This window comes from Pangasianodon hypophthalmus, chromosome 4 (genome assembly GCF_027358585.1).
Source record: "Pangasianodon hypophthalmus isolate fPanHyp1 chromosome 4, fPanHyp1.pri, whole genome shotgun sequence".
In the NCBI taxonomy this organism is placed as follows: domain Eukaryota; kingdom Metazoa; phylum Chordata; class Actinopteri; order Siluriformes; family Pangasiidae; genus Pangasianodon; species Pangasianodon hypophthalmus.
The window spans coordinates 22,122,467-22,145,928 of record NC_069713.1 but is presented as its reverse complement, the minus strand read 5'-3'; the positions used below and the strand labels follow the sequence as shown (position 1 = coordinate 22,145,928).

The window sequence follows — 23,462 nt, the reverse complement described above, 5'->3', positions numbered from 1 at the left end:
TATGTAATGTACCAATACATCTGCGATTATTTAGGCAATCAAGGTGATAGAAACAAACAAACAAACAAAAAAAAAAATCAATACTGTAACATGTACAACATGTACTGTAAGATTATAAGTCATAGGGGCACTTAAGGTGTAGTTCATTTGACTCTGCATTCTTATCAACACCTAACCTTGTTTCTTATGTCTTGCTATACACCTGGGAAAAAATTCTGTGTATAAGCTTGTTAATTCATTTATCCTCAGTAAATGCTTTATGATGGTCAGAACTGTGGTGGATCTGGAGTGTATAGGCTAGTTGTTAATGTGAATGACCATAAACTTTCAGACTCTGTGAGGAAAATAATTCTTTATGGTTGAATAACTGAAAGAAAGAAATGCCACACTGGCAAATGCAGCCACACATTTTTGCATGTTTGGTCTCACCTGTGCCCTTTCCTCATACATAAGCCTTTCAGGAATGAAATGACTCCCTATACACTGTATGAACTGGTTTGGGATTTGTGTTACAGCAATCCACAGCTGTACATATGATGGCACCTCTGTGGCTCAAAGCATCTACAATTGCACTTTTTTGTGTGTCTGTATAACATTTCTAATAGTAAAAGAGTGTAGTATTTGTTACTGATCAAAGTGCTATATGTGGGATTATCTTTGTTTTTAAAATGAAAGTAGTATTTTGCATATAGTGTATGAAAATGTTTGATCAGAAGTTGGGCTGTAAAATACAGGGTTTTGCTGGTGGTTGAGCACAAATAAGAAAGCGTGTGTATCCTAGCAATGAAAAAGCATTCAGTTTGTTTTACATGGAGTGCTGCTGTTCTGATTACTGTGTTAATTATGAATTAAAAATGCTTGTTACAACAAGATTGTATAGTTGTGTTGTGTCTTCCATTTCTGTACTCTACTGCCTTATTAGCCTTAGATTGGCTCTTTTGCCGGCTATTGTCCTAACAAGGACCTTGTGTTGGGAGATTTTAGGAAGCACTAGTAACATTATTAGCTCACCATTTTGGTATTGTAATATTGGATTATATGTTTTACCAAAAGACATAGTATGATAAATATGGCTAACATTTGGATGGATTTAATTTAAAATGGTCTTTTTTTTTTTTTTTACCCTGAATAATATTTCAGTGGAGTTTTTTCCTAACTGAAATAGATGCTGATCATAAGCAAGGGCTGATTTAGAGTCTGTGAGGGAAAGGTGCCAGAGGAAAACAGCTGTTCTTCTAAACGCTCATTGTGATGTTTCTGACTCGTGAGTCACAGCGCCCTGACCCTATATGGACATATTGAAGAGTCTACGTAGACAAGACTTTGGGTGGATTTGGATGAACTAAGTCACAGCACACAGGGGTGTTCGTAATGTACGTATTAAGACAAATTTCATTATCATGAGAGTAAGTGGGAAAATATTTATAATTGCAAATAAAATAAAAGAATAGTTTGTTGAAGGTTTTGTTTAAAGTGTGTTTTCAATTCTTCTGGATTATTTTCTAAACCCTCGCTGTATTGTACACCCCTATAACCCTCGTTGAGCGGATCTAGATATCCTGTCCGGAAGCATCCGTTGCGACTATCAGGAAGTTTGGGCGGTGGTTGCGCAGGCCGTCAGTTTGTTCGGTTTCAGGTATGTGTGTTGTTTTAAATTTTTTTTTTTTGTTACTTGTCTAAATTGCTTTCATGTTGCATGTTAAATCACAGTGCATCTGAAACCTGGATAGCTATTTCTCCTATATTCGCTAAATTCAGTCATTTTGTTGAAGTCGGATGTAGCGCTAGCGCCAGCTAGCAAGGTTTGCTAACCAAATTAGCTACGAACCGGTTAGGCAGAGCGAGATACAAACTCAAAATGTGTAAATAATTAAAGTTAGCCGGATAAATTACTGGCTTAAACAGCTGACTTGGCTTTTCTTCGCCACTTAGTTTCTGATATTTTTTGAACAGCACGTAGTAAAGAGTGTCTTGTCGGTGTAGCAATGTCGCTGAGATAATCTCATCAGCAAAATAACTCAAGGTGAAATGTGTTCAATCTTTTGTATAATATCTTTATTTTTTTATAAAAAAACACAAAACATCTCATTTTAACCTTCAGCATACAGTGCTTTCATTTAATCCTTAACCTGTATATTCTGTCCAATCAGTTTGGAATGTATAGAACTGCAGTTGTAGCATTAATGTTAAAATATCTGACTGTCTTTTTCCCTGATAGCAGGTTGGAGTAGAAATACCAGCTACCAAATCATTGAACATGTTGGGATGTCTGTTTTTATCCCCCTTTTGCTGAAATATTGAGCACACTACGATTATGTTCATGGTTTATTTCACCTACATAAACATGAATCTTAAACATAATCATTAAGCACAGAAAATAATTTTGCAAATGGATCATCTTGACCCAGACACAACAGACACGACACATGTCTTAAAATGTGTCACTGTAGGTTTTAGAGGTGGTGTTAATTCCTTCTGTTTCAGACATGTCTGTGTATAAATATGTGTAAACTAGACAAGCCCAGAAGTGTTCCAGTGTTAACTGGGTTGACTTGTAGTGTGTCTATGTATAGCAGACTCAAGGGAGAAAATATAGGCCAGTTGCAATAATGCTTTTACATTTTCGTAGCTATCCTGCTACGAAATCTTTTAGATGTTCCTGATGCTGATATTTTGTTTTTTCAATATTGTGTAATTGCCATCTGCTTTGTGAAAAGAGTGAATTCCAGCATGCTGAGTAAATAGAGTGGTTTAGAACAACAGGAATCTTTCAAGCAGATTTCTTCCATATGAGTGTTGCAGCTGGTCCAGTTAAAATCCTTTGTGTTAATCATCACGTCATCCTCCCGGTGTCCTAGATGCCCTGTAACGTAGGGTATTTTTAATGCTTAATTACTGTAACGATGAATTACATGTGCATCCAAGAAGGAAATGGGCTTTCCTGTTGTGACCATTGTACATAGCTTTAATTTCTTTAAAAGGATTTCCTAAAACAAGCATTGTACCTGTGTCTTAGTTTCTCTGTGGTAAAGAAACCTCTGGGTCTAGTTATTGCTTTATATATTTCTTTTCGAAGAGCTGCTTGGGCATCACCATTGTCTTATTTGTCTTATTAGATTTCTCTTAAATTTACTTTGTCAGACAAGACTATACAAATCCCTTTTTCTTTCCCCACGATGATGGTATGCACAGCTTTATTTAGAACAGATACTGACTAACAAGTTAAAAAATGTAGCTGCTAAATTTGCAACCAAAAAAAAAGTCAATTTTTTTCCCCACTAGATCTTATCTCATTGAATTACTTTGTTTTGTTTTTTGATATTAGGTAAAATCCCAACAGAGGCAACATGTCCAGCAAAAGTCGTGTGAAGGCAAAGACTGCCAGGAAGCGCCCTCAGCGTGCGACCTCCAATGTCTTTGCCATGTTCGATCAGTCACAGATCCAGGAGTTCAAAGAAGCCTTCAACATGATCGACCAGAACCGTGACGGCTTTGTGGACAAGGAAGATCTGCATGACATGCTGGCATCTCTGGGTAATTCTCACTTCCTGTTGCAGCCAGTAACATGCAAATTGTTTATGTATACAATATACATATAACAAAAAGTTATGTACTGTTGAGTATCATTTATTTTCTCTTGAATTTTGCAAAAGAGCTCTTGGCAAATCTGTCAGCACTTACATCCCAAGTTTATGCCTTATGTTTGTCAGATCAGTGACCAAAATTAACTTCCAAAATTATTTCTGAAAAGTGTGTTGTGGTAGCCAGTAGCTGTTTAGGGTTCGTTTTATTTCATACCAGATGATGTAATGGTCTCTTCTTAACACTCTTGCCTTTAGGCTGACTTTAACAGGAATAGGTGGAGTAGGTGAAGTAATGGACATCTGAAGAGGGTGTAGCCTTTTGTGCTCTGTCACTTTGGCTAGCTGATTACCTGATGACTGAGTATTGGTATAGCAGCATATCTGGAATAGTTAACCACTAAGTGTCACCCTGTTGGTATCAATAAAAATGGCACAGAAAAACATTTCTAGATGCAGTATGAAGCATGGAGCATAAGTTTTCTGCAAACAACCATCATGCAAATGAATCTATTGGCTGCCAGACGAATGTGTGATACCACTGCGTACAGAGTTTCATATCACAGTGAAATTTTCACTCTTGTGCTCAGTGGTGGGTAGCACTTTCACAGAGTTTGAAATTGTGAAATTGAAATTACCCTCTGAACTTTTGACATCTGATGATGTCTTCTGTGAAAATTTGTGTAAATCTGTGTAAGCAGGTAGCGTGATATTGGGTTGTACCATTGTTATACTTGAGTTTTTCGTGCTGTTCCACACCTCGCTCAGATGTATCTCTTCCTCTAATCTCAGGTAAGAACCCGACTGAAGCATATTTGGAGGCGATGATGAATGAAGCTCCTGGGCCCATTAACTTCACAATGTTCCTCACCATGTTTGGAGAGAAACTGAACGGCACTGATCCAGAAGACGTCATCCGCAACGCCTTTGCCTGCTTTGACGAGGAGGGAACCGGTAATCACCATTAGCCTGTCGAATCTTACAAACCACTAATTTAGTTCAATCATAATAAATAAAATATGCTTGTTATACACCCTGAAAAACAAGATTGTGATATGGTGTTAACCCATAATAAAGAAAAATTAAAAGTGCTCTGAAGGTCTAGAGATGTTTTAGTGGAGTAAATATCCAGGAAATTTTAGCAATGGGGAATATACTTAGTCTTCGTTTATTAACCACTAAGCCTGATTGATTACAACTATGATTGGATTGTGAAACCTCTGGGATTTAGCTTCATCCACCCTATGTATAATCGTCCGTCTGTTCACCAACCATTCCTCTCTTGTCTACTCAGGCTTTATCCAGGAAGACTATCTGCGGGAACTTCTGACCACAATGGGCGACCGCTTCACAGACGAGGAGGTCGATGAGCTCTTCAGGGAGGCCCCTATTGACAAGAAGAACAACTTTAACTATGTGGAGTTCACACGTATCCTCAAACACGGAGCCAAAGACAAGGATGACTAAATACAGAAACCTCCATGCATCATCAATCCTTCCTTTTTAATCTTCCTTCTCAGCTAAAGGAGCTTTACTTAATGTTTCTGGAAATATTCTGAGATAAATGCCAACCTCAAAAATCTGCCAGGCTGCTCTGTTTGTGTGTGATTTATTTAAAGGTAAACTTTAAGGGGAAAATGTATCTAGATTATGACCAAATCACTGAACATGTTAGGATAATTTTTATTTAATCACCCTTTTACTGAAGTTGTTTTGTATTGTCTAGTATTGGACACAGCACGGTTGTTTGTTTAGGGATGTGAGCGAGTTATTTGTTGTGGTTGGTTTAACAGCGGTTTACTTCAGACTCCCTTGAAACTATACATGTAATTAGTTAGGGTGTGTATATGAATTATTAATTATGATATTTGATTGTGTTTAAGGCCCTTTTCTAAATGTCTGTCCCACTAAAGTGTACCTTCAAGTAAACTCAACAGACATTTAATTTAGATGCAGCAGAACTGCACATAACAGTCTTGGACTTCCTGGAGGTCCAGTTTCTCAGTGCTTTAAATGTGGTAAAATGTGAAGTGGTGGTGGGGTCTACAAGCTTGTTTGCTGTTATGTCCCGATCTAGCTGAATTTTTACATTTTATAATAAATATGAACTTTTTCAATAAATTACTTAAACTGTAGCATCTGCAGTCTTTATTTATTTATTCAGCAGGATTTCTTTTGTTGAGGAGGTAGATGAATACAGCTGCGTGAAGTTACTGAAGCTTTTCCCCCTTTCTGGTGTTGGTGTTCGGGGCAGTGACAGTCAAACTAGTCGCCTAAAACTCTGACCATTCCAATAGTGATATTTCAGTTTCAGATTGTGTGGGTATATGTTCAGGTAACCCTCCATGTGCAGTAAGATTATACAGGGGTATGCGTGCTTTTTTTTACATACCAAAGCTGTTTCCCCTCATACCAGTCAGCATGTCCTAGCTTGCTTGAGCTCACCCACAGAAATTACAGTGCCTCTGCAGTTCTAGGTTTTTAAACATGGTGGTTTACAAATCTATGATGAAAGTTATTATTAAATTTAATTTAATTTGAATTTCGGACATATTAGAGACATGAAGCTTGTATTTTTTTTTCCAAAATAAAGGAGAAGTAACTCGATTTTGTGGATACTAGACTGCTTAAAAATTTCATAAACAGGGTTTACCAAGTCTGGGCCAAAAGTGCTCAATGTTCCGTCAAAACCAATACCAATACCCAAGATCTGCCACCTCCAAACCCTAAATGCAGCTGAGACCTACATTATGAGTGTCACTGCAAAATGTAAATGTCAAACATTTTTTATGAAGCACAATTACAATGATCTTCCTTAATCAGTAATTAAAAATGCATGATTAAAAATAATGTAAGAAATAAAAAAAAAAAATAGATATGGGAATGAGCATACCAATGCACTGACACAACATAAAACATCCATACAGTAGGGTACAGTGTAGAAGAGTGTATGTTTTTAAAACACTGTTTTTAAAATAAATATGGCCAAAAGTTTGTCTACACCTGACCATCACACCCATATGTGCTTGTTGAACATCCCATTCCAGATTTAGTCCCCCTTCACCGTTACAATAACCTCCACTCTTCTGGGAAGGCTTTCCACTAGATTTTGGAGCGTGACTATGGGGATTTGCTCATTCAGCCACAGGAGAATTAGTGAGGTCAGGTACTGATGTCAGGAGAGGAGGCCTGGCACGTAGTTAACATTCCAGTTCATCAAAAGGTGCTCATTGTGGTTGAGGTCAGGACTCTGTGCTGGCCACTTGAGTTCTTTTTTGACTGGAATGCTGGAATATGTTTCTCCCTTTCTCTATTAGTTTTTAATTATTAATCATATTATTTTTTTAGTGTTCTTATAGTAAATGCTATATCCTTTGCCATTTTTTTTTACCATAAATATAAACTGTAAATGTAAGTGTTTTGTAAAGCACTTTGAACTGCTTTTTGTATTAAAGGTGCTATATAAATAAAGATTATTATTATTATTATTATTATTATTATTATTATAACAGTTACGGGAAGGCTCATATATGGGTGCAATGGTCAGGTGTCCACAAACTTTTGCCATAATGTGTAAATATCATATGTGTATGCAGAACAATGAGTGTGTGTGTGTGTGTGTGCGTGTGCATGATGCCCTACAATGAACTGGTGTCCCATTTAGGGTGTGTTCCTGCCTCACACCCAGTGTTCCTGGGATAAGCTCCATATCCACCATGACCCTAACCAGGATAAAGAAGTTATTGTACGTCTATCATGAATAAATGGTAGACATTGCCAAAATCCTAACCCGGCAGCAGTTCAAAAGAGGTCCAAATTCACCTGACAGTGCTGCAGGTAAATAATTTGTGTAACACAAGAATCAGCTGAATGTGGCTGCAATCAGGAGATCAGGAATGCCCTACTCCCTCTGAAGACTCCACCCTTCACCCCTTCACAATGAGAACTCTGAAGGGTTCCTGGGCCAGTAAAACATGCAGCTGCAGCACACTTGAATGGCTTTGAATAAAAGCTGTGTTTTATTGTCACATCACTGACACATCACTGTCACTTATGTAACCAAGTATCTTAATTTAATAAACAAATGAACTACTCAACAAAAATCTTTCCCATGCTGCCACTAATTTCATTTAGGAGCTCTTGATTTTGATTTTTGATTTTATAAATTTGCAAAGGCAAATAATAATAAAAATAATAATAATAATAATAATAATATAAATTACAAATACTAGAGTTGTGAAATACATTTATTTCCTGCAGCACTACTTTCAGTTGTTTTATTTTAGGTAGAATTTATTATGTTGCCGCGGCCATTTTGTTATTCATCGTAAAAAAGAGCGCAAAACGTCTCGGGAGATAAGAGTGCTTTGGTTGTTCCGTCTGAAGAGCACTTTAAAGTAACTGTTTCTCATCATTTGAGCCAAGAACGAGTCTATGGGCTGATGCCGTGGTCGTGTCCCCACTCCATGCGCCCTGCGTAGGGTTCATCTCTTTACCGCAGTGAGTGGCACGTTTCTAGGCTGGGCTAAGCTCCGCCCACCATAGTATAGTTGAACCAATAGGAATTCAACATCCAGCACATGCGTACATTGCACAGCGATTCCAGAATATGGCAAGATAGCACGCTGAGTCACACAGCTACAACGGCTGTTAATCATTCTGGTAAAGTACTTTTTAAAATGTCGAATTCATCTAAATGTGGCTGGAGACCTATCTAGGGTTTTTAGCTAAGATGGGTCATTTGTAACTGCTAATTGGATAACATTAAGCTCGGTAGACACATCCACTTCCGCCTGCACTAGACCCTAGTAAGTTGAGTGGCACAAGGGCAAATGAAATTGTTATAATGTGACTGTAGGCATGTTTTCACTTTACACAGTTACTAGGTTCGATTATAGATAATGTTACGACTTGTTTTGGTGCCTGCCAATTTGCAGCATATCAATCCATCTCCTGTCCTGTGTTGAGAAAACAGTTATGGGACTTTTAACCTACAAAAGTAGAATAGTCCATCACCATGTATATATTATTTAGCAGCATTTGCTTTTTCAGTTTTTATTTCTAGTATTTGAAATTAATTCAGTTTCCCAAATAAATTCGAAACCACATGACCATGCAACTATATAGCAATACTGTCTACTGCTACTGTCAGTGTACTGTTACTGTCATTAACACATTAAACTCACAGCTTATTTTTCAGTTGCTTATCATGACATATATTATTCAGTCACTACAGAAGAACAGGGTACAAGAGTAAGAATGTGAGTTTAAGGGTGTTTTCACCTATAGTTCTTTTTAAATGAACCACAGTGTAAAGGACCCGAAAGGGAACTAACTGCAAATGCTTTTGGTTTTCAAAAAAAAAAAAAAAAAAGTGGACTGAGAAGGGGACACAGTTCTCTTTCTGGACATTTTAGCATTGATGAAATCTCAGACCACTTGTTCACACCATGACTGTTTTACCATAGTGTAATAGCTGTGTAATATTGCATATGCATAAAAAAATGCTGAGTCATTGGAGCACTGAAATGGGCCAAGTATGAAAACACCCTCAGGTATTTAATTCACTAAAGCACTGGCATGCAATGTACAGTAGGACAGTGTTTTCCAAATCCCCAAGTACCATCTCAGCAATATCTTTTTGTGCCTGCTTGATTCAAGCAGTCATGAACACAGGACAGGGTTGGTAGTGGGGAGAGCTGGGATTGTTTAAATATGTGGAACATTTAGTGGTCCACAAAGTCCAGGTTGGGAAACCCTGCACTTGAAAATGAAGACAATGCTTCTGATTGAGCTTCTCCACTTTGGTTCGTTTTTTTTGCTTTATTTATCATTGCAGGTGAAGGATGTCATAACGCTCTTTCATGGCTCTGAAAGTGGTGCGGAGGCTGCACATGCTGAGGCAAGCGGCTCGTCCCCATCTGCTCTCTCCCACCACTCTGAATGTGTGTGTCAGACAACATGTGTGCGCTCCAGGCTTTCTCACCTTGTCTCAGGGCTGCCGTCATTCTCTCTCTGGGAAAGAAGGAAAGCTGCAAAAAAGGCAGCTGTGCATCACAACCCGCGAGCCTCTGTTTCTTGTAGCCGGATCCATCCGGCTTCCCCGTGACCCCTCTACAGGAGGAGCTCTCACCTCTCTGTTGCATGGCCTGAGCTCTGATGAGGAACGTGCCTTCAAAGATCGCCTTTTCTCCTGCATGACTTCCCAAAAAGTGCTTCACCTTGTGCACTCCACGCCACGTCTCTCAAGTGCAGGTGCTGTTGCTGTTCTCAACCGACTGGCTGATCTGGAGCAGGATGGAGCCAGAGGACTTAGGGAGCCTGAGGTGCTGCTGTCTGATCCGGCTTTGAATAAGATGTGTCTGAGGTTACAGGAAGAAGCTGGTGAGCTAGAAGACGAGGTGGTGGTAAGAGCTCTGCTGGGTTGTACGCGTCTTTATCTAGACCCACAAAGTCGCTTGGTGATGAGATTGATGTCCGAGAGCCAGGTACGGCTAAACACAGGCCACTTGAGCATTGAGACTCTCTGTGAGTTAGTGCAAGCACTTTTCTCAGTAGATGGGCCTGATGGTGGCATCCTACAGCAGGCTATGAAGCAGATCCAGAACAAAGATCCAGCTCATTGGAATCCAAGTGAACTGACCTCTGTCTATAAAATGCTAGCTGCAGGGTTGAATGAGGGTGGACGTTACCAGGAATTGCTGAATGAAATGAACACTCGAGCACTCAGGCTTGCCCCAAGAATGGACCCTGTAACAATCAGCGAAACATTAGGAGCTCTTGTGAAGCTGGGCCAAACTCAGGCACTCCCACTGGTGATTGCTTTGTGCAAACAGACTGTGCGTCATGTGCCAAACTTTGCGGATACAGATCTGTCGATTGTACTGTCTGCACTTATGCACTATGGACACAGCGATCACTTTCTCATTGAGGCTCTGGAACGCCATGTACCCAAAATAGCCTTTACAGCTCATCCTGAGACAGTAACCAGGGTAATGCAATATTTTGGGCGGCGGCGCATTTTTTCTCCCCCCGTGTTTGATGCAGTGGCCGAAAGCTTTGTGTACAGGGCAGATGAGTACACCACGGAACAGATATCTCGGCAGATAGTGGCACTGGGAGTAGTGGGATATTTACCTCAGGAGGCTGGTCGACTTTTCCGAAAGGTGGAGTCTGTCTTGAATGCACGTTTTTCGCACTTCCAGCCTCGAACTCTGCTTGAGTTGCTGCACGCTTGCACTCTTCTACAGAGATTTCCACTCAACTTTGTCTCAAAGGTCTTCAGCCCATTCTTCCTACAGCAGCTTCAGGGTAAGAGGGTCTGTCTTGTACCTGTACAGTTTGGCCATTTTTATCAAGTACAACTACAATATAGGTGCACTTATAAACACCATAGTGTCTCTTCTGGGTTGAGTCCACCAACCAAAAATATTCATCCAACAGTGGTGCTGTGGTCAGTGAATTGGCACTGATTATGTACACTTACTAACAAGGTACAGGAGTATAATGAAGTGGCTAGTAAGTGTACACTGGATTTAAAAATCCAGTGCCACAACACTGCCACTGTGCCTTATATACACACACAGTCACACACAGTAATCTGGTCAGCAGGGGTCCTGTGATGGTCCCTGTCTATTAAGGAACAAGCTAGAAGGCGCTAACAAACTGCTAGCTAGTAACTTTGAATTGTATATAAAAAAACATACTATATCACATAATGTTACTCCCACCATCTAATGCCTCCCAGCATTACACAAACCACAACCCCTTTTCCTCTACCACATCCAGTCCTCCATTCACTTTTGCTGTATACTACTGTGGAACAGTGAAGTGTATACCTACACAGCACATACACAGGATGTGTACTTGAAAAAATGACTAGTGAGTATAGCTACAAGCGAGGTGTACTTAATAAAATGGCAACTGAGTATGTGTGCATGTACAGTATTTTTTTTTTAATGGAGCACCCTGTCTTGTTTTGTGTCAGAGGGCAGTGTAATGGATCAGGTGGTGCTGGCTCAGCTTACGCAGCTCTACATGACAATGAAACTGGAATGTCCATTCTATCGGGTGTGTATTTATGCATCCTGCACATTTAAACCAACATGGCAAGTAAAAAATGCCTTTAATGCTTAGTTTTTTTTTTTTGTATGATTATGTTTAGGGTCCACAATTTTTACCCAAGCTGCGAGTGAAGTCATTTCTGTCTCCTGGCTCTTCCTTGGAAAGCATGGTGGACGCTCATCTCTATAATGGGGTGAAGAATGGGCTAGTGGATTTGCTAGGGGATCGAACTTACTTTGCTTCCAGAGTCCTTACACCATACTGTTACACACTTGGTAATGTATCCAGACATCCACAAATAAACCTTAATTACAAATGCATGTGGTAGAATATGCAGTTGCACTGTAAATAAACCTGCTCATTTTAGTCCGTATGATATCTGACACAATAACTATGCTTATATGTACAGTGAGGACAATCACAGTTGTATTGGTTGTGTACTCCAGTACACTGGATTCATTTGAAATAGAATAATGGCTGATGTTCAAGTGCAAAATGTCGTCTATGAGTGTTTAAAATCACTGGCTCAACAAAATCTCAAATTAAACTTAACATTCTGATGTTAAATCAGCACAATCAGTGTGTTCTCAATCCCAAATATACTGGATTACAGAAGCAAACAAACTAGTTATAACTGTATAAATAACTGTTTTTCTTCAGATGTGGAGATAAAACTGGATGAAGACGGCTATGTCTTGCCTGCCAGCCATGTTGAGGAAGTGTATAAAAGGTAATAAGTGTTTAAAAGAGTATATTTATAAGTACGCTAGTGTTTGGGACTGTGTTAATAAGCATATCTATGTATACACACTCAGAATTGCTGTTTGTATTGATGGGCCAAAGCGATTTGCTGCTAATGCCAGACAGCTTCTGGGGAAGGAAGCTATCAAACAACGACACCTAAAGATTCTGGGATATGAAGTTGTTCAGGTGAGTGTTATCATGCTGCTCTGTTGTAAGCATATAGCTGTCGAATGGGGTACAATGTGTTTTTTTTTTTTTTGCCCATTCATTTATTCCATTTATTTATTAATATTTAAAACAGCCGTGGGTGGGTTTGTTCAGTCATTTTCCACACTTTTTTTTATATTCTGTTAAAATCTCATGATCAATCCCTGCATTATTTTGTTGGCTAGCATAATAATAGAAGAGAATAATGTAGGAACGATGTAGTTATTGTTTAAACCCAAAACAGAATCCTTTTTGCAAAGAGCAAATTTAATCACAGACTTTACCTGTGCTAAAGGACTAAACTTTTTCTTTTTAGATTCCCTATTACGAGTTTGAAAACCTTAAGGACAAGGTCAACACAGTCGAGTACCTGCACAAGAAGATTTTCCCTCACACATACCGACTCAGCTGGTGATCACTAGTTTCCACATGCAGCAGGTTTCATGCCAGCCTCACTCCCTCAAACATATGCAGACTACTCTGATACTAGACTCACAAAACAGCCTTTGTTCACGCCCTGTCAAATATATTCAGAAGATAAACAGATAGATCAGCATTACATGTTGAGGAAGCTAATGTCTTGTACTGCTGTTTTTTAATGATGTCCTTGTTTATAGTCACTAATGTATTTTTTTAAACTGAGAGTTTCAAGTACTATATAAATTATTTGTTTAAATAAAGGAAAATGACCATGGTGCTTTTAAAATGTTGTTTTGTCATTTATCAAATAATAGTGAATATAAATTCAGTTGTAATTTCACACCAATTTACATTTATGTATGTGGAATAATTTACTTCCATTACATTTAATTCCATTCAAAGAACAGAGTAAACGGCTTGTTTCAGGTAATCAAATATGCATTCGTATGTCATCCTCAAATTATAGTACACTGTTGATGATGAAGCAATACAGAGCCTTTCCAAGGCAATCAAAGCCTGTACCCACATTTCCAAATATAGAATAATTTATTTGTTGGTAGATAGCAACCCATTGTTGCTGTACAAAGTCAATGAGGTACTTTCTTTAGAAACAAAATACAAAGAATTGTATATATGATGATCTAAAGTAAATCAAAAAAATTATTGTAACTACAGACCTTAACGATTATTCCTGACAGTTAGTTAAAGTGAATACATTCCATATGAAACATGAAAATAAGCAGGGAGATAGATAAAGATTGGCTGTGTTTACAATTGAATACTTTTTAAAATATTTAACCCCAGAGCACTCAATCTTTTATGAACCTGTTTTGTAGAAAACTGTAAATGCAAGGATCGCAGTGTTTTACATGTCAGATGCATAAATATAATGCATGATGCATAAGTTTAAGGGTGATAAAACAGGCTCTTCGTGTTTTTATGATGCTGGAATCTGAGGAAGTCCAAATTCATCGACCAGAACTCCGTCCTGTGTCAGGGAAAAATGAATACATGTCAAATTGATTAAACTGATTATCTTGACAAGGTAAATTAAAAGTAAAGAACACCACCAAATACATCTAGCACTGGAGCAAGAAATTGAACAGATAACTCTGGTGTTTGTTATTACCCGGTTGGTGCTCCTCTCTCCTGGAGTGCCTTCTGGTATAGCTGGAGCCGAGGAGGCCTCATCAAGGTATGAGCTGTCATCATCCAAAAGCAGCTCATCGCCGAGTGCATCCAGCTCTAACAAACACCACAAATCCATCAGTGGACATAATTAAAAATTAAAAATAATTAAAAAAGGAAGCTCAATCAAAAAATGACTCAATGGCAAAGGCTTTGATGGGGATGACTCCTCCTCCACCACCACCAAGTAAATCTACTGGTTACAATGAGAATTCCATATAAATCCTACAAGCATTCAAGCACTCGTTCTTGAGATATCATACTAACAAGGATCTCGGAAAGTCGGACAACCTGAAAACATAATGCCTCCACCACTCACTGCCTAGGTGGTAACCTTCTACACTTCATCATATACTAACCAGCTTCTAGATCATCTTCATCAATATCTGGCGTTCCATAGCTGCGGCTCAGAGCCTCCTGTACTTCATTAGCGTCCTCCATCATGTCCTCCAACTGGTCTTGAAGATCCTACAACCCACATTAGGCTTTATCTACATTTCTCAACACATGATTAAATCACATCATTGGTCAATTTTATATACCTGAAGACTTAATGATGCATCAATACTCAGTAATAGGAAGTTTTTACCTCAATCTGATCAATCTTCACGTTCTTGTAAGCCTTCTTCATTTCTTTGGCTCCAATCTTCATAGCATCCACCTGTCAAACACGAGTCCATCGAGGCCTTGAGTTAGCTCATAGTAAACAAATATTACATACTGGAGCCTTTACTTCAGGAAAATGAAATCGCATTACTAATGTAATATTAATTACTTTTAAATAAACTATTTTGGTTTCAGCAGCAGTAGCCGTGTGTGTGTTTTATGTGGCATAGTAATTTTGCTGTACCTTAAGAAGTACTATAATCAAAGTGTAACTCCTGTGGTTTGAAATAAGATAAGTGTGTTCTTACAGTTGTTTTGGTGTCTTTAAGTGTCTGAATGGTGTAGTTGGCCTGCTCCATGTTAAATGACTGCTGCATCAGCTGATCTCTCTGTCCTTCATACCTGCACACGCACATGCACGCATGCACACGCACACACACACACACACACAGTATTAAAAACTAGTAGCATTGGCACAATGCTAGAAAAGTTTTGTTCACAGCAAATTATACTCACATTCTTTTCTGTTTAAGGACCCGCATGGCTTTCTGCTTTACCATGTTCTGAAAAAGACAACAGCGCAAAGACAATGGTCAACACTATTAATAAATCAAAATCTAATTCATGTTAATGTTTCCATGTTAATGTTATCACACTCCATTCACCACTGTTATGCCAATAATTCAAGTAATTCAAACGTTACAGCAGTACTTTGACGGATTACACATGCATATGCAGACAAGTATGTAATAGAGGTGGAATGTATTTAAGTAATTATACTTTGTTAGTAGTATTTCAGGGGATTTGTTTAACTGAAAATGAATAGTTGTACTCTTAATTACATTTCCTTGAAAACAAACTTGCTTCTTACTCCTTATACTTTTATTTAGCTTTACAATGTCCTAATACAAATGATTCATTTACTTTTATTCTGCCTAGCTACCAATTTGTTCATTTATGTTTTAAATTTATTTATTACTATATTTAACACGTAGGATCAAAATCCATTCAAAATTGCATGGATATAACCACCAGTCCTCTCTGTGCAAAAGAACGCTAAACACAGAACCTATCACACTACCTATAATCATTTTATTTATACACATGCCTCATCTAATTTCAGTTACATTTACTTTCTACTTTGAAGTGCCTGAGTACATTAAACGTGGATGCAAATTTTCACTCGGGTATAATTTTGACTCCCTACTTCCTCTTTTAACTGAGCTTTAAGATTTTGACAACACCCACTGAATGAACAAATGAATGACTAATATAATTCTGGTGTATTTTTTGCACCCCTGCTTATCAGGCCTTTGTGACTGACAATACATAGCTTCTATATTATCCTTACCTTTGATGGCCCATCTCTCATTTTCTTCATCTGATCTTTATATTTCATCAATTCAGCATCAAGTCTGGATATCTTCTTATCAATGGACTCGGCCCGAGAATCAACCTGGGGTTAAAGGAAATTGGATAAACTGCAGTTAATGCTTAAAGTGAAAAGATAATATTTATTACAATCAGTCATGTGGTGAAATGTCAAGACTTCAGATGGTAATGGATGCACATAACAATGTCTTGGTGTCTGTGATTCAATCATGTGCAAAAACATGTGGGACCGGTTTGGTCACACGCCATTTACACACCCTTTCAACCTGAAGGAACTATTTAACACAGTCCAACCTTTATTAGATATGGAGCTCTGCTGGTGACGTCCCTGCTTAATCAAAATAGTGCATGGCCATGATGCGTAGGAACGGATTCCTAATGCATGACGTCAACTTACAAAGGGCTGGGAGCAAGCTAATTAAAGTCAAAGTCGCCGGATGCAATGCAGCTATATGACACAATTGTGCCGAGTTTCAGCTGAGACTTGGCTTGTCTAGTTAGAGATCTAGGAGATGAATAACTAGACAAAGTTATTTACGACCTATTACAGTGCCAAATGATGTAGAGAAAGCTGCACTATGGAGGAATTATGGCCTTGTCGTTACAACCAATAAAGAGCTCAGCAGTGACGTGCAATGTAGGGCTTGTAAAGCTGTTATCTGTTTGTTTATTTTCATCTTAGAATGAATTAATAATGATATACCTGAGTCACTAAATCGTGGTCAGGCGTTATTATTTTAATAATTATTTTTATTAAGGAGGAGATGACTAACTAGACAAGGTCTTAGAATGAAAGTTGAAGAGTTGTTGTGTTATCTGTTTGAGCAGAACATACAGATGTACATTACAGGATGTGAGAGAGCTAGACGGACTCGAGGACTGCTACTCGGCCCAATGGGTCCCCAAAAACTCACGGGTTTCAGAAAACAGCAGACAGCACGCACACCTCATGAGTGAATTTAGCTAGTTGACTAGTTGTGCGCAATGAGTGAGACTAAAGCAAAAAATTATTAAGGGAGAACTTATTACAGTCCCAAATGATTCAGGGAAAGCTGCACTGTGGAAGAATTCTGTCATTACAATCAATAGAGCTCAGAAGTTACGTGCAATGTAGGGCTTGTAAAGCTGTTTTTTTTTTTTGTTGTTGTTGTTTTAGTTTTTTGCAAAGCAAAGTTTCATAACTGGTAAGTACATGTTTTTTCTCTTTTGCTCTTGTGTGCTTAAGGGGCCGCTGTGCCTTGATAAAACTGTGTTTGTTTACTGACTGTTGCATACAAGCCTGAAATACAGCATACTGCAAAAGGTTATTTGTTGTGAGAAACCGATTTCGGATTTGGGTCGAGTTCGGTCTTAAAATTTAACAGTACAGGTAGGTTCCGGTCGGGTCAAATGATCTCGGGTACAGACCAGGTTCAGGCTTCAGTTTAAAGCCCAGGCAGACCTCTAAGACAGACTAAAGGATTAAAGCACTGCTGCAGCAGTCTCTCTAGGTACACATGGTGGTCGAACAGCATTGTGGGTAACATGAGGAACTGTTAACCAAAATGAAAACAGATGAATATGTCAGTGAAACAAGTTTAAACTAAAAACTCAGAATTGTATTAAATCTGAGATGCCATTGAAGATCACATGTTAACTGTAAAGATTAATATGGTTGAGGGTGGATTTTTTTGTGTGTGTGTGGCCACAAGGGACAGACAGAGGAAAAGTTTTCCTACAAAAACAGAGATTTCTTTGCATTTTCATCTTGAAATGAATAAATAATGATATACTTGAGTCGCTAAATCATGGCCAGACGTTATTATTATTATTATTATTTTATTAAGAAAGAATGTCACTACTGGAGTCTGTACATAACACCCACAATGTGTTATGTACAGACAACTAGAGCAGAAAATATATAGCACCGGACATCATATAATATATATTCCTGTAACTGTAACGTTAATGATTATAATTTATAAACCTTATAGTAAGAAAATGTCTGTGTCTGTCTGCATCTCCATCTGCCACATGACACAGCAAAAACTCAGCGCGAGACAAATCCATTTAGCAAACAGGCTAGCTGTCAGGGTGAAGCTGGGAAGCTAACCTGTCAGTGCTGCCTAACCAACAGAGCGAGTCTGTTTACTAACTAGCTAAGCTAATTACTGACCATTACTCAAATAAAAACATAGCTAACAATAAGTAGCCAGCTAAAGGCAGGCTTTTATTTTTTTAACCAGGTTACACGCAGTTAAAAGGCAGTAACTTTAGCGACTCTATTGTGTGGGACAGCAAACCCTCCTTATTCTAACAGCTAGCTAGCCACCAAATCAGTTTCATTGTTTATTTCGTTAGACAGTTCTTAAAACTTGGATAAACAAATACTTACGTTTCCTATACAGTCCGTAAGGTTGGGAGGAGGTGCTTTAGGTTTTCCTCTACCAAAAATGCGGTTCATTTTGACACTTCTTTTAAAAAAAAATTGTAAAACAGCAGTCAAATCGTGCTTCCTAACAACAGCAACACTAGCCACCTCAAAATCCCGGAAATAGACCCACACTGACGTCAGACCTCAATCACGTGAGTTAAGCTCATCAACAAAGCCACGCAAGGGTTTAAATGAATCAATTTTCATCAGAGTATTTGTTAAATTGTTGTCTTTAGTGTTTTTAGTTAGAATTTTACTTAGAATAAAAGTAGTAATTCTTAAAAGTATACATTTCCCTTTGTTTCAGATCTGTTTAGCCTCAGTCATGTAAATGCTGGAACACTTGATCACCACAGTTTTCTCAGTTTTCTATATCTGTAAGTGAAATATTTCTCATATGTTTCCCCTCCTTTATTCTGAATAGAATAACTCATTTATTGTGTTCCCAGGAGAAAGATCTCTTTCCCCTTCACAGTCACTGCCATGGAGTGTTGTCTGTTTTCTCTTTCCTAACTAGAGAATTATCACTACTCTATAGTCTCTTCTCTCCAACTGCCTAATACAGTTCCGATGCACTGTTCTCTTTTCTTGTCAGTAAGTCTGGAAAAAAGACCAGGTTATTTTTTTTAGTATTTTTTTTTTCATCTGTACAGTTCGATGAGCCTGTGCCCATGATGGCCTCAGATTCCTGTTCTTGGCTGACATGAGTGGAACCCAGTGTGGTCTTCTGCTCTTGTACCTCAAGGTTTGATGTTTTGTGAATGCTGAGATGCTTTCCTGCTCACCACTGTTGTAAAAAGTGATTATATGAATTACTATATCTTTCTTGGCAGCTCGAACCAATCTGGCCATTTTCCTTTGACCTCTCTTATCAACAAGGCGTTTCCACCCACAGAACTGTCACTCACTCAGTGATATTTTGTTTTTCGCACCATTCTGTGTAAATTCTGTTGTGTGTGAAAATCCCAGGAGATCAGCAGTTTATGAAATACTTAAACCAGCCCATCTGGTACCAACAACCATGCCACATTCAAATTCACAGAAATCACACTTTTTCTTCATTCTGCTGTTTGTTGTGAACATTACCCAAAGACCTGTATCTGCATGATATTTTGCATTGCACTGCTGCCACATGACTGGCTGATTAGATAACTGCATAAATGTGCAGGTGTACAGGTGTTCCTAATAAAGTGGATGGTGAGTGTATATTGAATATCAACATTCTGTCACAAGCACATAATGCATATCAATGTATCAAATTTTCACTAGCCCACTGTGTAGATCTCATTCACTAGTGTAAATTTAACCATAAATTTAACCCACTATGCTATTTGAGTTAGTGCATCCATCCATTCAGTCTCTGTACCACTTATCCTACACAGGGTCACAGGGAGCCTGGAGCCTAACCCAGGGGACTTTTGGCAAAAGGCAGGGGACAAACTGAACAGGGTGCCAACCCACCAGAGGGCACAATTGCACACACAATCACAAACTACAGACAATTTGGAAATGCCAATCAGCATACGATGCATGTTTTTGGACTGGGGGAGGAAACTGGAGTACCTGGAGGAAGCCCCAAAGGCACGGGCAGAACATGCAAACTCAGCACACACAGGGCAGAGGTGGGATTTGAAACCCCAAACCTGAAGGTGCAAGGCAACAGTGCTAACCACTAAACCATGCCCCATTTGAGTATGTGAGGGAAAAAAAAAAAAAAAAAGATTCAATTAATTTTTAAACATGTTCAACATAGCTTCATGTGTAATTTAGTTCCTTTCATAACCTATGGCTGGTATAGAGCAATCTATACAAAAAATGGATCAGCTAAGTTGAAAATGGCCCTCTTTAAGAAGTAATTGCTAATGGGACTGGAAGTAAAACAATACAGACATTATCTGTATATCTGTATAATTTTAACAAACATTTTGGATTTAGTTTACATGATTACGCTAATAAAGTATGTGTGATGATGCAGATACTGCTTAGTACCAATGTCAGCAGCAAGACTTGAATTTTTAGAATTCAAGAATTTATTTTTAGAAACAAGAATTTATTATTACTGTTATTATTATTTGATTGTTTTAAAAAAAAAAAAAATTCATCCTTCTGTATCCACTTTATCCTGATCAGGGTCAGGGTGGAGCTGGAGCCTATCCTGGGAACACTGGGCATGAGGTGGGATAGTTCCCAGTCCATCACAGGGCACCATGCATACACATTCACATCTCAGGGGCAATTTAGCATAGCCAATCTATCTGCCCGCATGTTTTTGGGAGGTGGGAGGACACTGGAGAACCTGGAGAAAACCCACTCAGGCACAAGGAGAACATGCTAAACTCTGCACACACACATACAGTAGCCTGAGCACAGGATCAAACCTGGCCCTGGAGCTGTGAGGCAGCAACACCCTTGTCTAAGAATTATTCAGTGTAAACGTATGTATTATTGAGATATTTTAACCCGCATCAACCGCATCAACTCACAGACATCAACCTCTAGATGGAGACATGACTCCCTTAATAAAACAGTAGATTTGTCCCAGGTTTTGTTCTGTGGGTTTAGAATTGAAACAATTGGTCATAGCGTGATAACTTGTTTTTCCATGCATGCACAATACACAATGTTTTGTTGTCAGTGAACATAGTTTCAGTGCTAAATTACATGATAAATAAAAGCAAAAAACATACTCCAGAGAATCAGAAGAAGAAGTTTCATGATGGATTTCTGTAGAAAATCATGGCTACAACACATACACTATGTAGGCAAATGTATGTGGACAACTGACCATTATACCAATATGTTTTGGCTGAAAGTCCCATTCTAGATTTAATCCCCACTTTGCTGTCATAATAACCTCCACTAACCTCCACTTTTCTGGGAAGGCTCTCCAATAGATGTTGGAGCATGGCTGTGAGGATTTGCTCATTCAGCCATAAGAGCATTAGCGAGGTCAGGCACTGATGTTGGTGAGGAGGTCTGGGGTGCAGTCGGCGTTCCAGCTCATCTCAAAGGTGTTCAGTGGGGTTGAGGTCAGGTCTCTGTGCAGGCCACTCGAGTTCTTCCACACCAACCTAGGCATGCCATGTCTTCATGGACCTCGCTTTGTGCACAGGAGCATTGTCATGCTGGAACATATTTGGGCCCCTTAGTTCCAGTGAAAGGAAATTTGTAATGCTACTGTATACAAAGACATTCTAGACAATTGTATGCCTCCAACATTGTGGCAACAGTCTGGGGAAGAACCACATATGGGTGTGGTGGTCAGGTATCTACATACTTTTGGCCATATAGTGTAGGTCTCTCAGAGGCCTAGACAGAGGAGTTTCAGCTGCTGCAATAATTTGCAGGTTTAGAAGTCTTCTCATAGTTAATGTAGCCATATAAAACTGTAAAACAACAGTGTGGTCAAAGTGAAATTACATTGAAGTCTACAAATCTAAGTTGAGAAAAGACAGATGACGGTGAAGGATGGCAAGAAGAATTGCGAGATCTCTAACAGAACGATAGATCAGTGATGAGTCATGACAGAGTTCAACACTCTATGCTATCAGTCCTGCTGTATGTAATGGAGCTGCCATACACAACACAGAACCAAACCAGAGGACATTTATCAAATAACAGAGCAGAAATGTCATCACTACTATCTGGTGGCCTACAAAGATGTGCTTAATTTTTTTCTTAAAGATCAGTCTCAATAGGTATGTTCAGTATATAGATTAAATTATGTTTCTTAATGTTTTGTCACTATACTATGATCTTATGTGGAATAAACCTGTAGAGCTCACATCTTCTACAACTTTGCTCAGTCTGTTTCAAAGTCACACATTTTATAATTTATAAAAGCGTATAATCTTGTAGAGCACACACACACACACACACACACACACACACACACACACACACACCCTTATTGGGTCTTACTGATAACCACTGTCTCTGGATACATACATATTTGTTTACTCTACCACTATTTTTATGTATGTTAAGTAAATTAAAAACTCCCTTTTTTGTAATCGGTGGATCAGCAGGCTGTAGTGTAGCCAGTTTCAGTTTGTGCTACATTCACATCTCTTTTAAGAATTGGAAAATGTAACCTGATTTTAAAAATAAATAAATAAATAAACAAATAGCAATCATTGAGCTCAGAAAACCTTCATTGTGAATGGGCCTGACACTTGTGGTTATTGGACCATTACTCAAAAAGAGAGCTTCTGTTGAAATACCTACTGATCTGGCATAAGATGGCTACTCCACTAGCAAATTTCACAGATAGCAAAAGACAATGTGGTGTTGGGTTTTCTCCAAATGTAAACATGCTTTAATATATGGAAAGGGTGTGAATGTTAGGGCCCTTGAGCGAGACCCTTAACCTTCATTTGGACTGAATTGGATTTTGAAAGTTTTCATTAAATTAAGTGATTTGACTGAAATTAAACAAGTTCATGCAATTGAGTAATAAAAGTAGTATACTTTTATACAGCACAGCTTAGTACAACATTTATTAATTTTACTATTCTGCATTTATGTTACATATTCTGGGTATTATACACATGCCATGTATTGACAGTTGATTTCCCTCACATTAACATCTGCAAAAGATGAAATTAAATTTACATACATTAAAATACACATATTAAAGAGAAATATATTTGTTAGAGAAATAGTTAGAGAAATATATTTGTTCCAGTCCTGTTACTGTTTACTTTTGTCAAAAATAAGTCTGCACACTGGAAACAATATATAGTACTGTGCAAAAGTCTTAGGCACATGCAAACAAATGCTGTAGAGCAAACATGCCTTCAAAAATAATGAAATTAAATGTTTCCATATTAAACAGTAAACAGTCT

General features: G+C 38.4%; 3 protein-coding genes and 1 long non-coding RNA gene across 7 annotated transcripts; 3 read left to right on the top strand and 1 right to left on the bottom strand.

Annotated features, from left to right (window-relative positions):
• Nucleotides 1-1,548: 1,548 nt before the first annotated feature.
• Nucleotides 1,549-5,716, top strand: myl12.1 (myosin, light chain 12, genome duplicate 1). Its single transcript, XM_026936692.3, has 4 exons — nt 1,549-1,636; nt 3,326-3,534; nt 4,374-4,535; nt 4,876-5,716. The coding sequence occupies exons 2-4, from the start codon at nt 3,348-3,350 to the stop codon at nt 5,046-5,048; spliced, it is 522 nt and encodes a 173-aa protein (XP_026792493.1). The 5' UTR covers nt 1,549-1,636; nt 3,326-3,347; the 3' UTR covers nt 5,049-5,716.
• A 2,107-nt stretch (nt 5,717-7,823) lies between these two features.
• On the top strand, nt 7,824-13,302 carry fastkd3 (FAST kinase domains 3). 2 transcript variants are annotated; one of them, XM_026935849.3, is made up of 7 exons: nt 7,824-8,243; nt 9,421-10,892; nt 11,569-11,651; nt 11,746-11,920; nt 12,306-12,375; nt 12,461-12,575; nt 12,913-13,302. In XM_026935849.3, exons 2-7 carry the CDS (start codon nt 9,446-9,448, stop codon nt 13,009-13,011), a joined length of 1,989 nt encoding a protein of 662 aa, XP_026791650.1. In that variant the 5' UTR covers nt 7,824-8,243; nt 9,421-9,445; the 3' UTR covers nt 13,012-13,302. The 2 variants fall into 2 exon arrangements, with proteins under 2 accessions (XP_026791650.1, XP_026791652.1); XM_026935851.3 differs by lacking the exon at nt 7,824-8,243 and adding an exon at nt 8,250-8,389.
• A 241-nt stretch (nt 13,303-13,543) lies between these two features.
• Nucleotides 13,544-18,752, bottom strand: chmp5b (charged multivesicular body protein 5b). Its single transcript, XM_026935852.3, has 8 exons — nt 18,577-18,752; nt 16,162-16,266; nt 15,327-15,373; nt 15,119-15,212; nt 14,794-14,865; nt 14,564-14,672; nt 14,146-14,261; nt 13,544-14,004 (listed from the first exon to the last, which is right to left on the bottom strand). Exons 1-8 carry the CDS (start codon nt 18,643-18,645, stop codon nt 13,954-13,956), a joined length of 663 nt encoding a protein of 220 aa, XP_026791653.1. The 5' UTR covers nt 18,646-18,752; the 3' UTR covers nt 13,544-13,953.
• LOC128318217 (uncharacterized) lies at nt 17,386-22,387 on the top strand. Of its 3 annotated transcripts, XR_008301694.1 has the most exons (5): nt 18,630-18,767; nt 18,923-18,992; nt 19,269-19,360; nt 19,998-20,237; nt 20,746-22,387. It is a non-coding gene; the product is annotated as an uncharacterized LOC128318217 (long non-coding RNA). The 3 variants fall into 3 exon arrangements; XR_008301695.1 differs by lacking the exons at nt 18,630-18,767; nt 20,746-22,387 and adding an exon at nt 17,386-17,571 and having other exon boundaries at nt 19,998-20,357; XR_008301693.1 differs by lacking the exon at nt 20,746-22,387 and having other exon boundaries at nt 19,998-20,357.
• Nucleotides 22,388-23,462: the final 1,075 nt, after the last annotated feature.

Bases quoted from the DNA above. Each gene is read 5' to 3' on its own strand.
- chmp5b (XM_026935852.3), bottom strand. From the start codon at position 18,645: ATGAACCGCATTTTTGGTAGAGGAAAACCTAAAGCACCTCCTCCCAAC. The intron at 15,213-15,326 runs GTGAGTATAATT...GTGCGTGTGCAG, and splicing joins GTCCTTAAACAGAAAAGAAT to GTATGAAGGACAGAGAGATC. The intron at 14,866-15,118 runs GTAAGAACACAC...CGTGTTTGACAG, and splicing joins TTAAAGACACCAAAACAACT to GTGGATGCTATGAAGATTGG.
- myl12.1 (XM_026936692.3), top strand. From the start codon at position 3,348: ATGTCCAGCAAAAGTCGTGTGAAGGCAAAGACTGCCAGGAAGCGCCCT. The intron at 3,535-4,373 runs GTAATTCTCACT...CTCTAATCTCAG, and splicing joins TGACATGCTGGCATCTCTGG to GTAAGAACCCGACTGAAGCA. The intron at 4,536-4,875 runs GTAATCACCATT...TTGTCTACTCAG, and splicing joins CTTTGACGAGGAGGGAACCG to GCTTTATCCAGGAAGACTAT.
- fastkd3 (XM_026935849.3), top strand. From the start codon at position 9,446: ATGGCTCTGAAAGTGGTGCGGAGGCTGCACATGCTGAGGCAAGCGGCT. The intron at 11,921-12,305 runs GTAATGTATCCA...GTTTTTCTTCAG, and splicing joins ACCATACTGTTACACACTTG to ATGTGGAGATAAAACTGGAT. The intron at 12,376-12,460 runs GTAATAAGTGTT...ATACACACTCAG, and splicing joins GTTGAGGAAGTGTATAAAAG to AATTGCTGTTTGTATTGATG.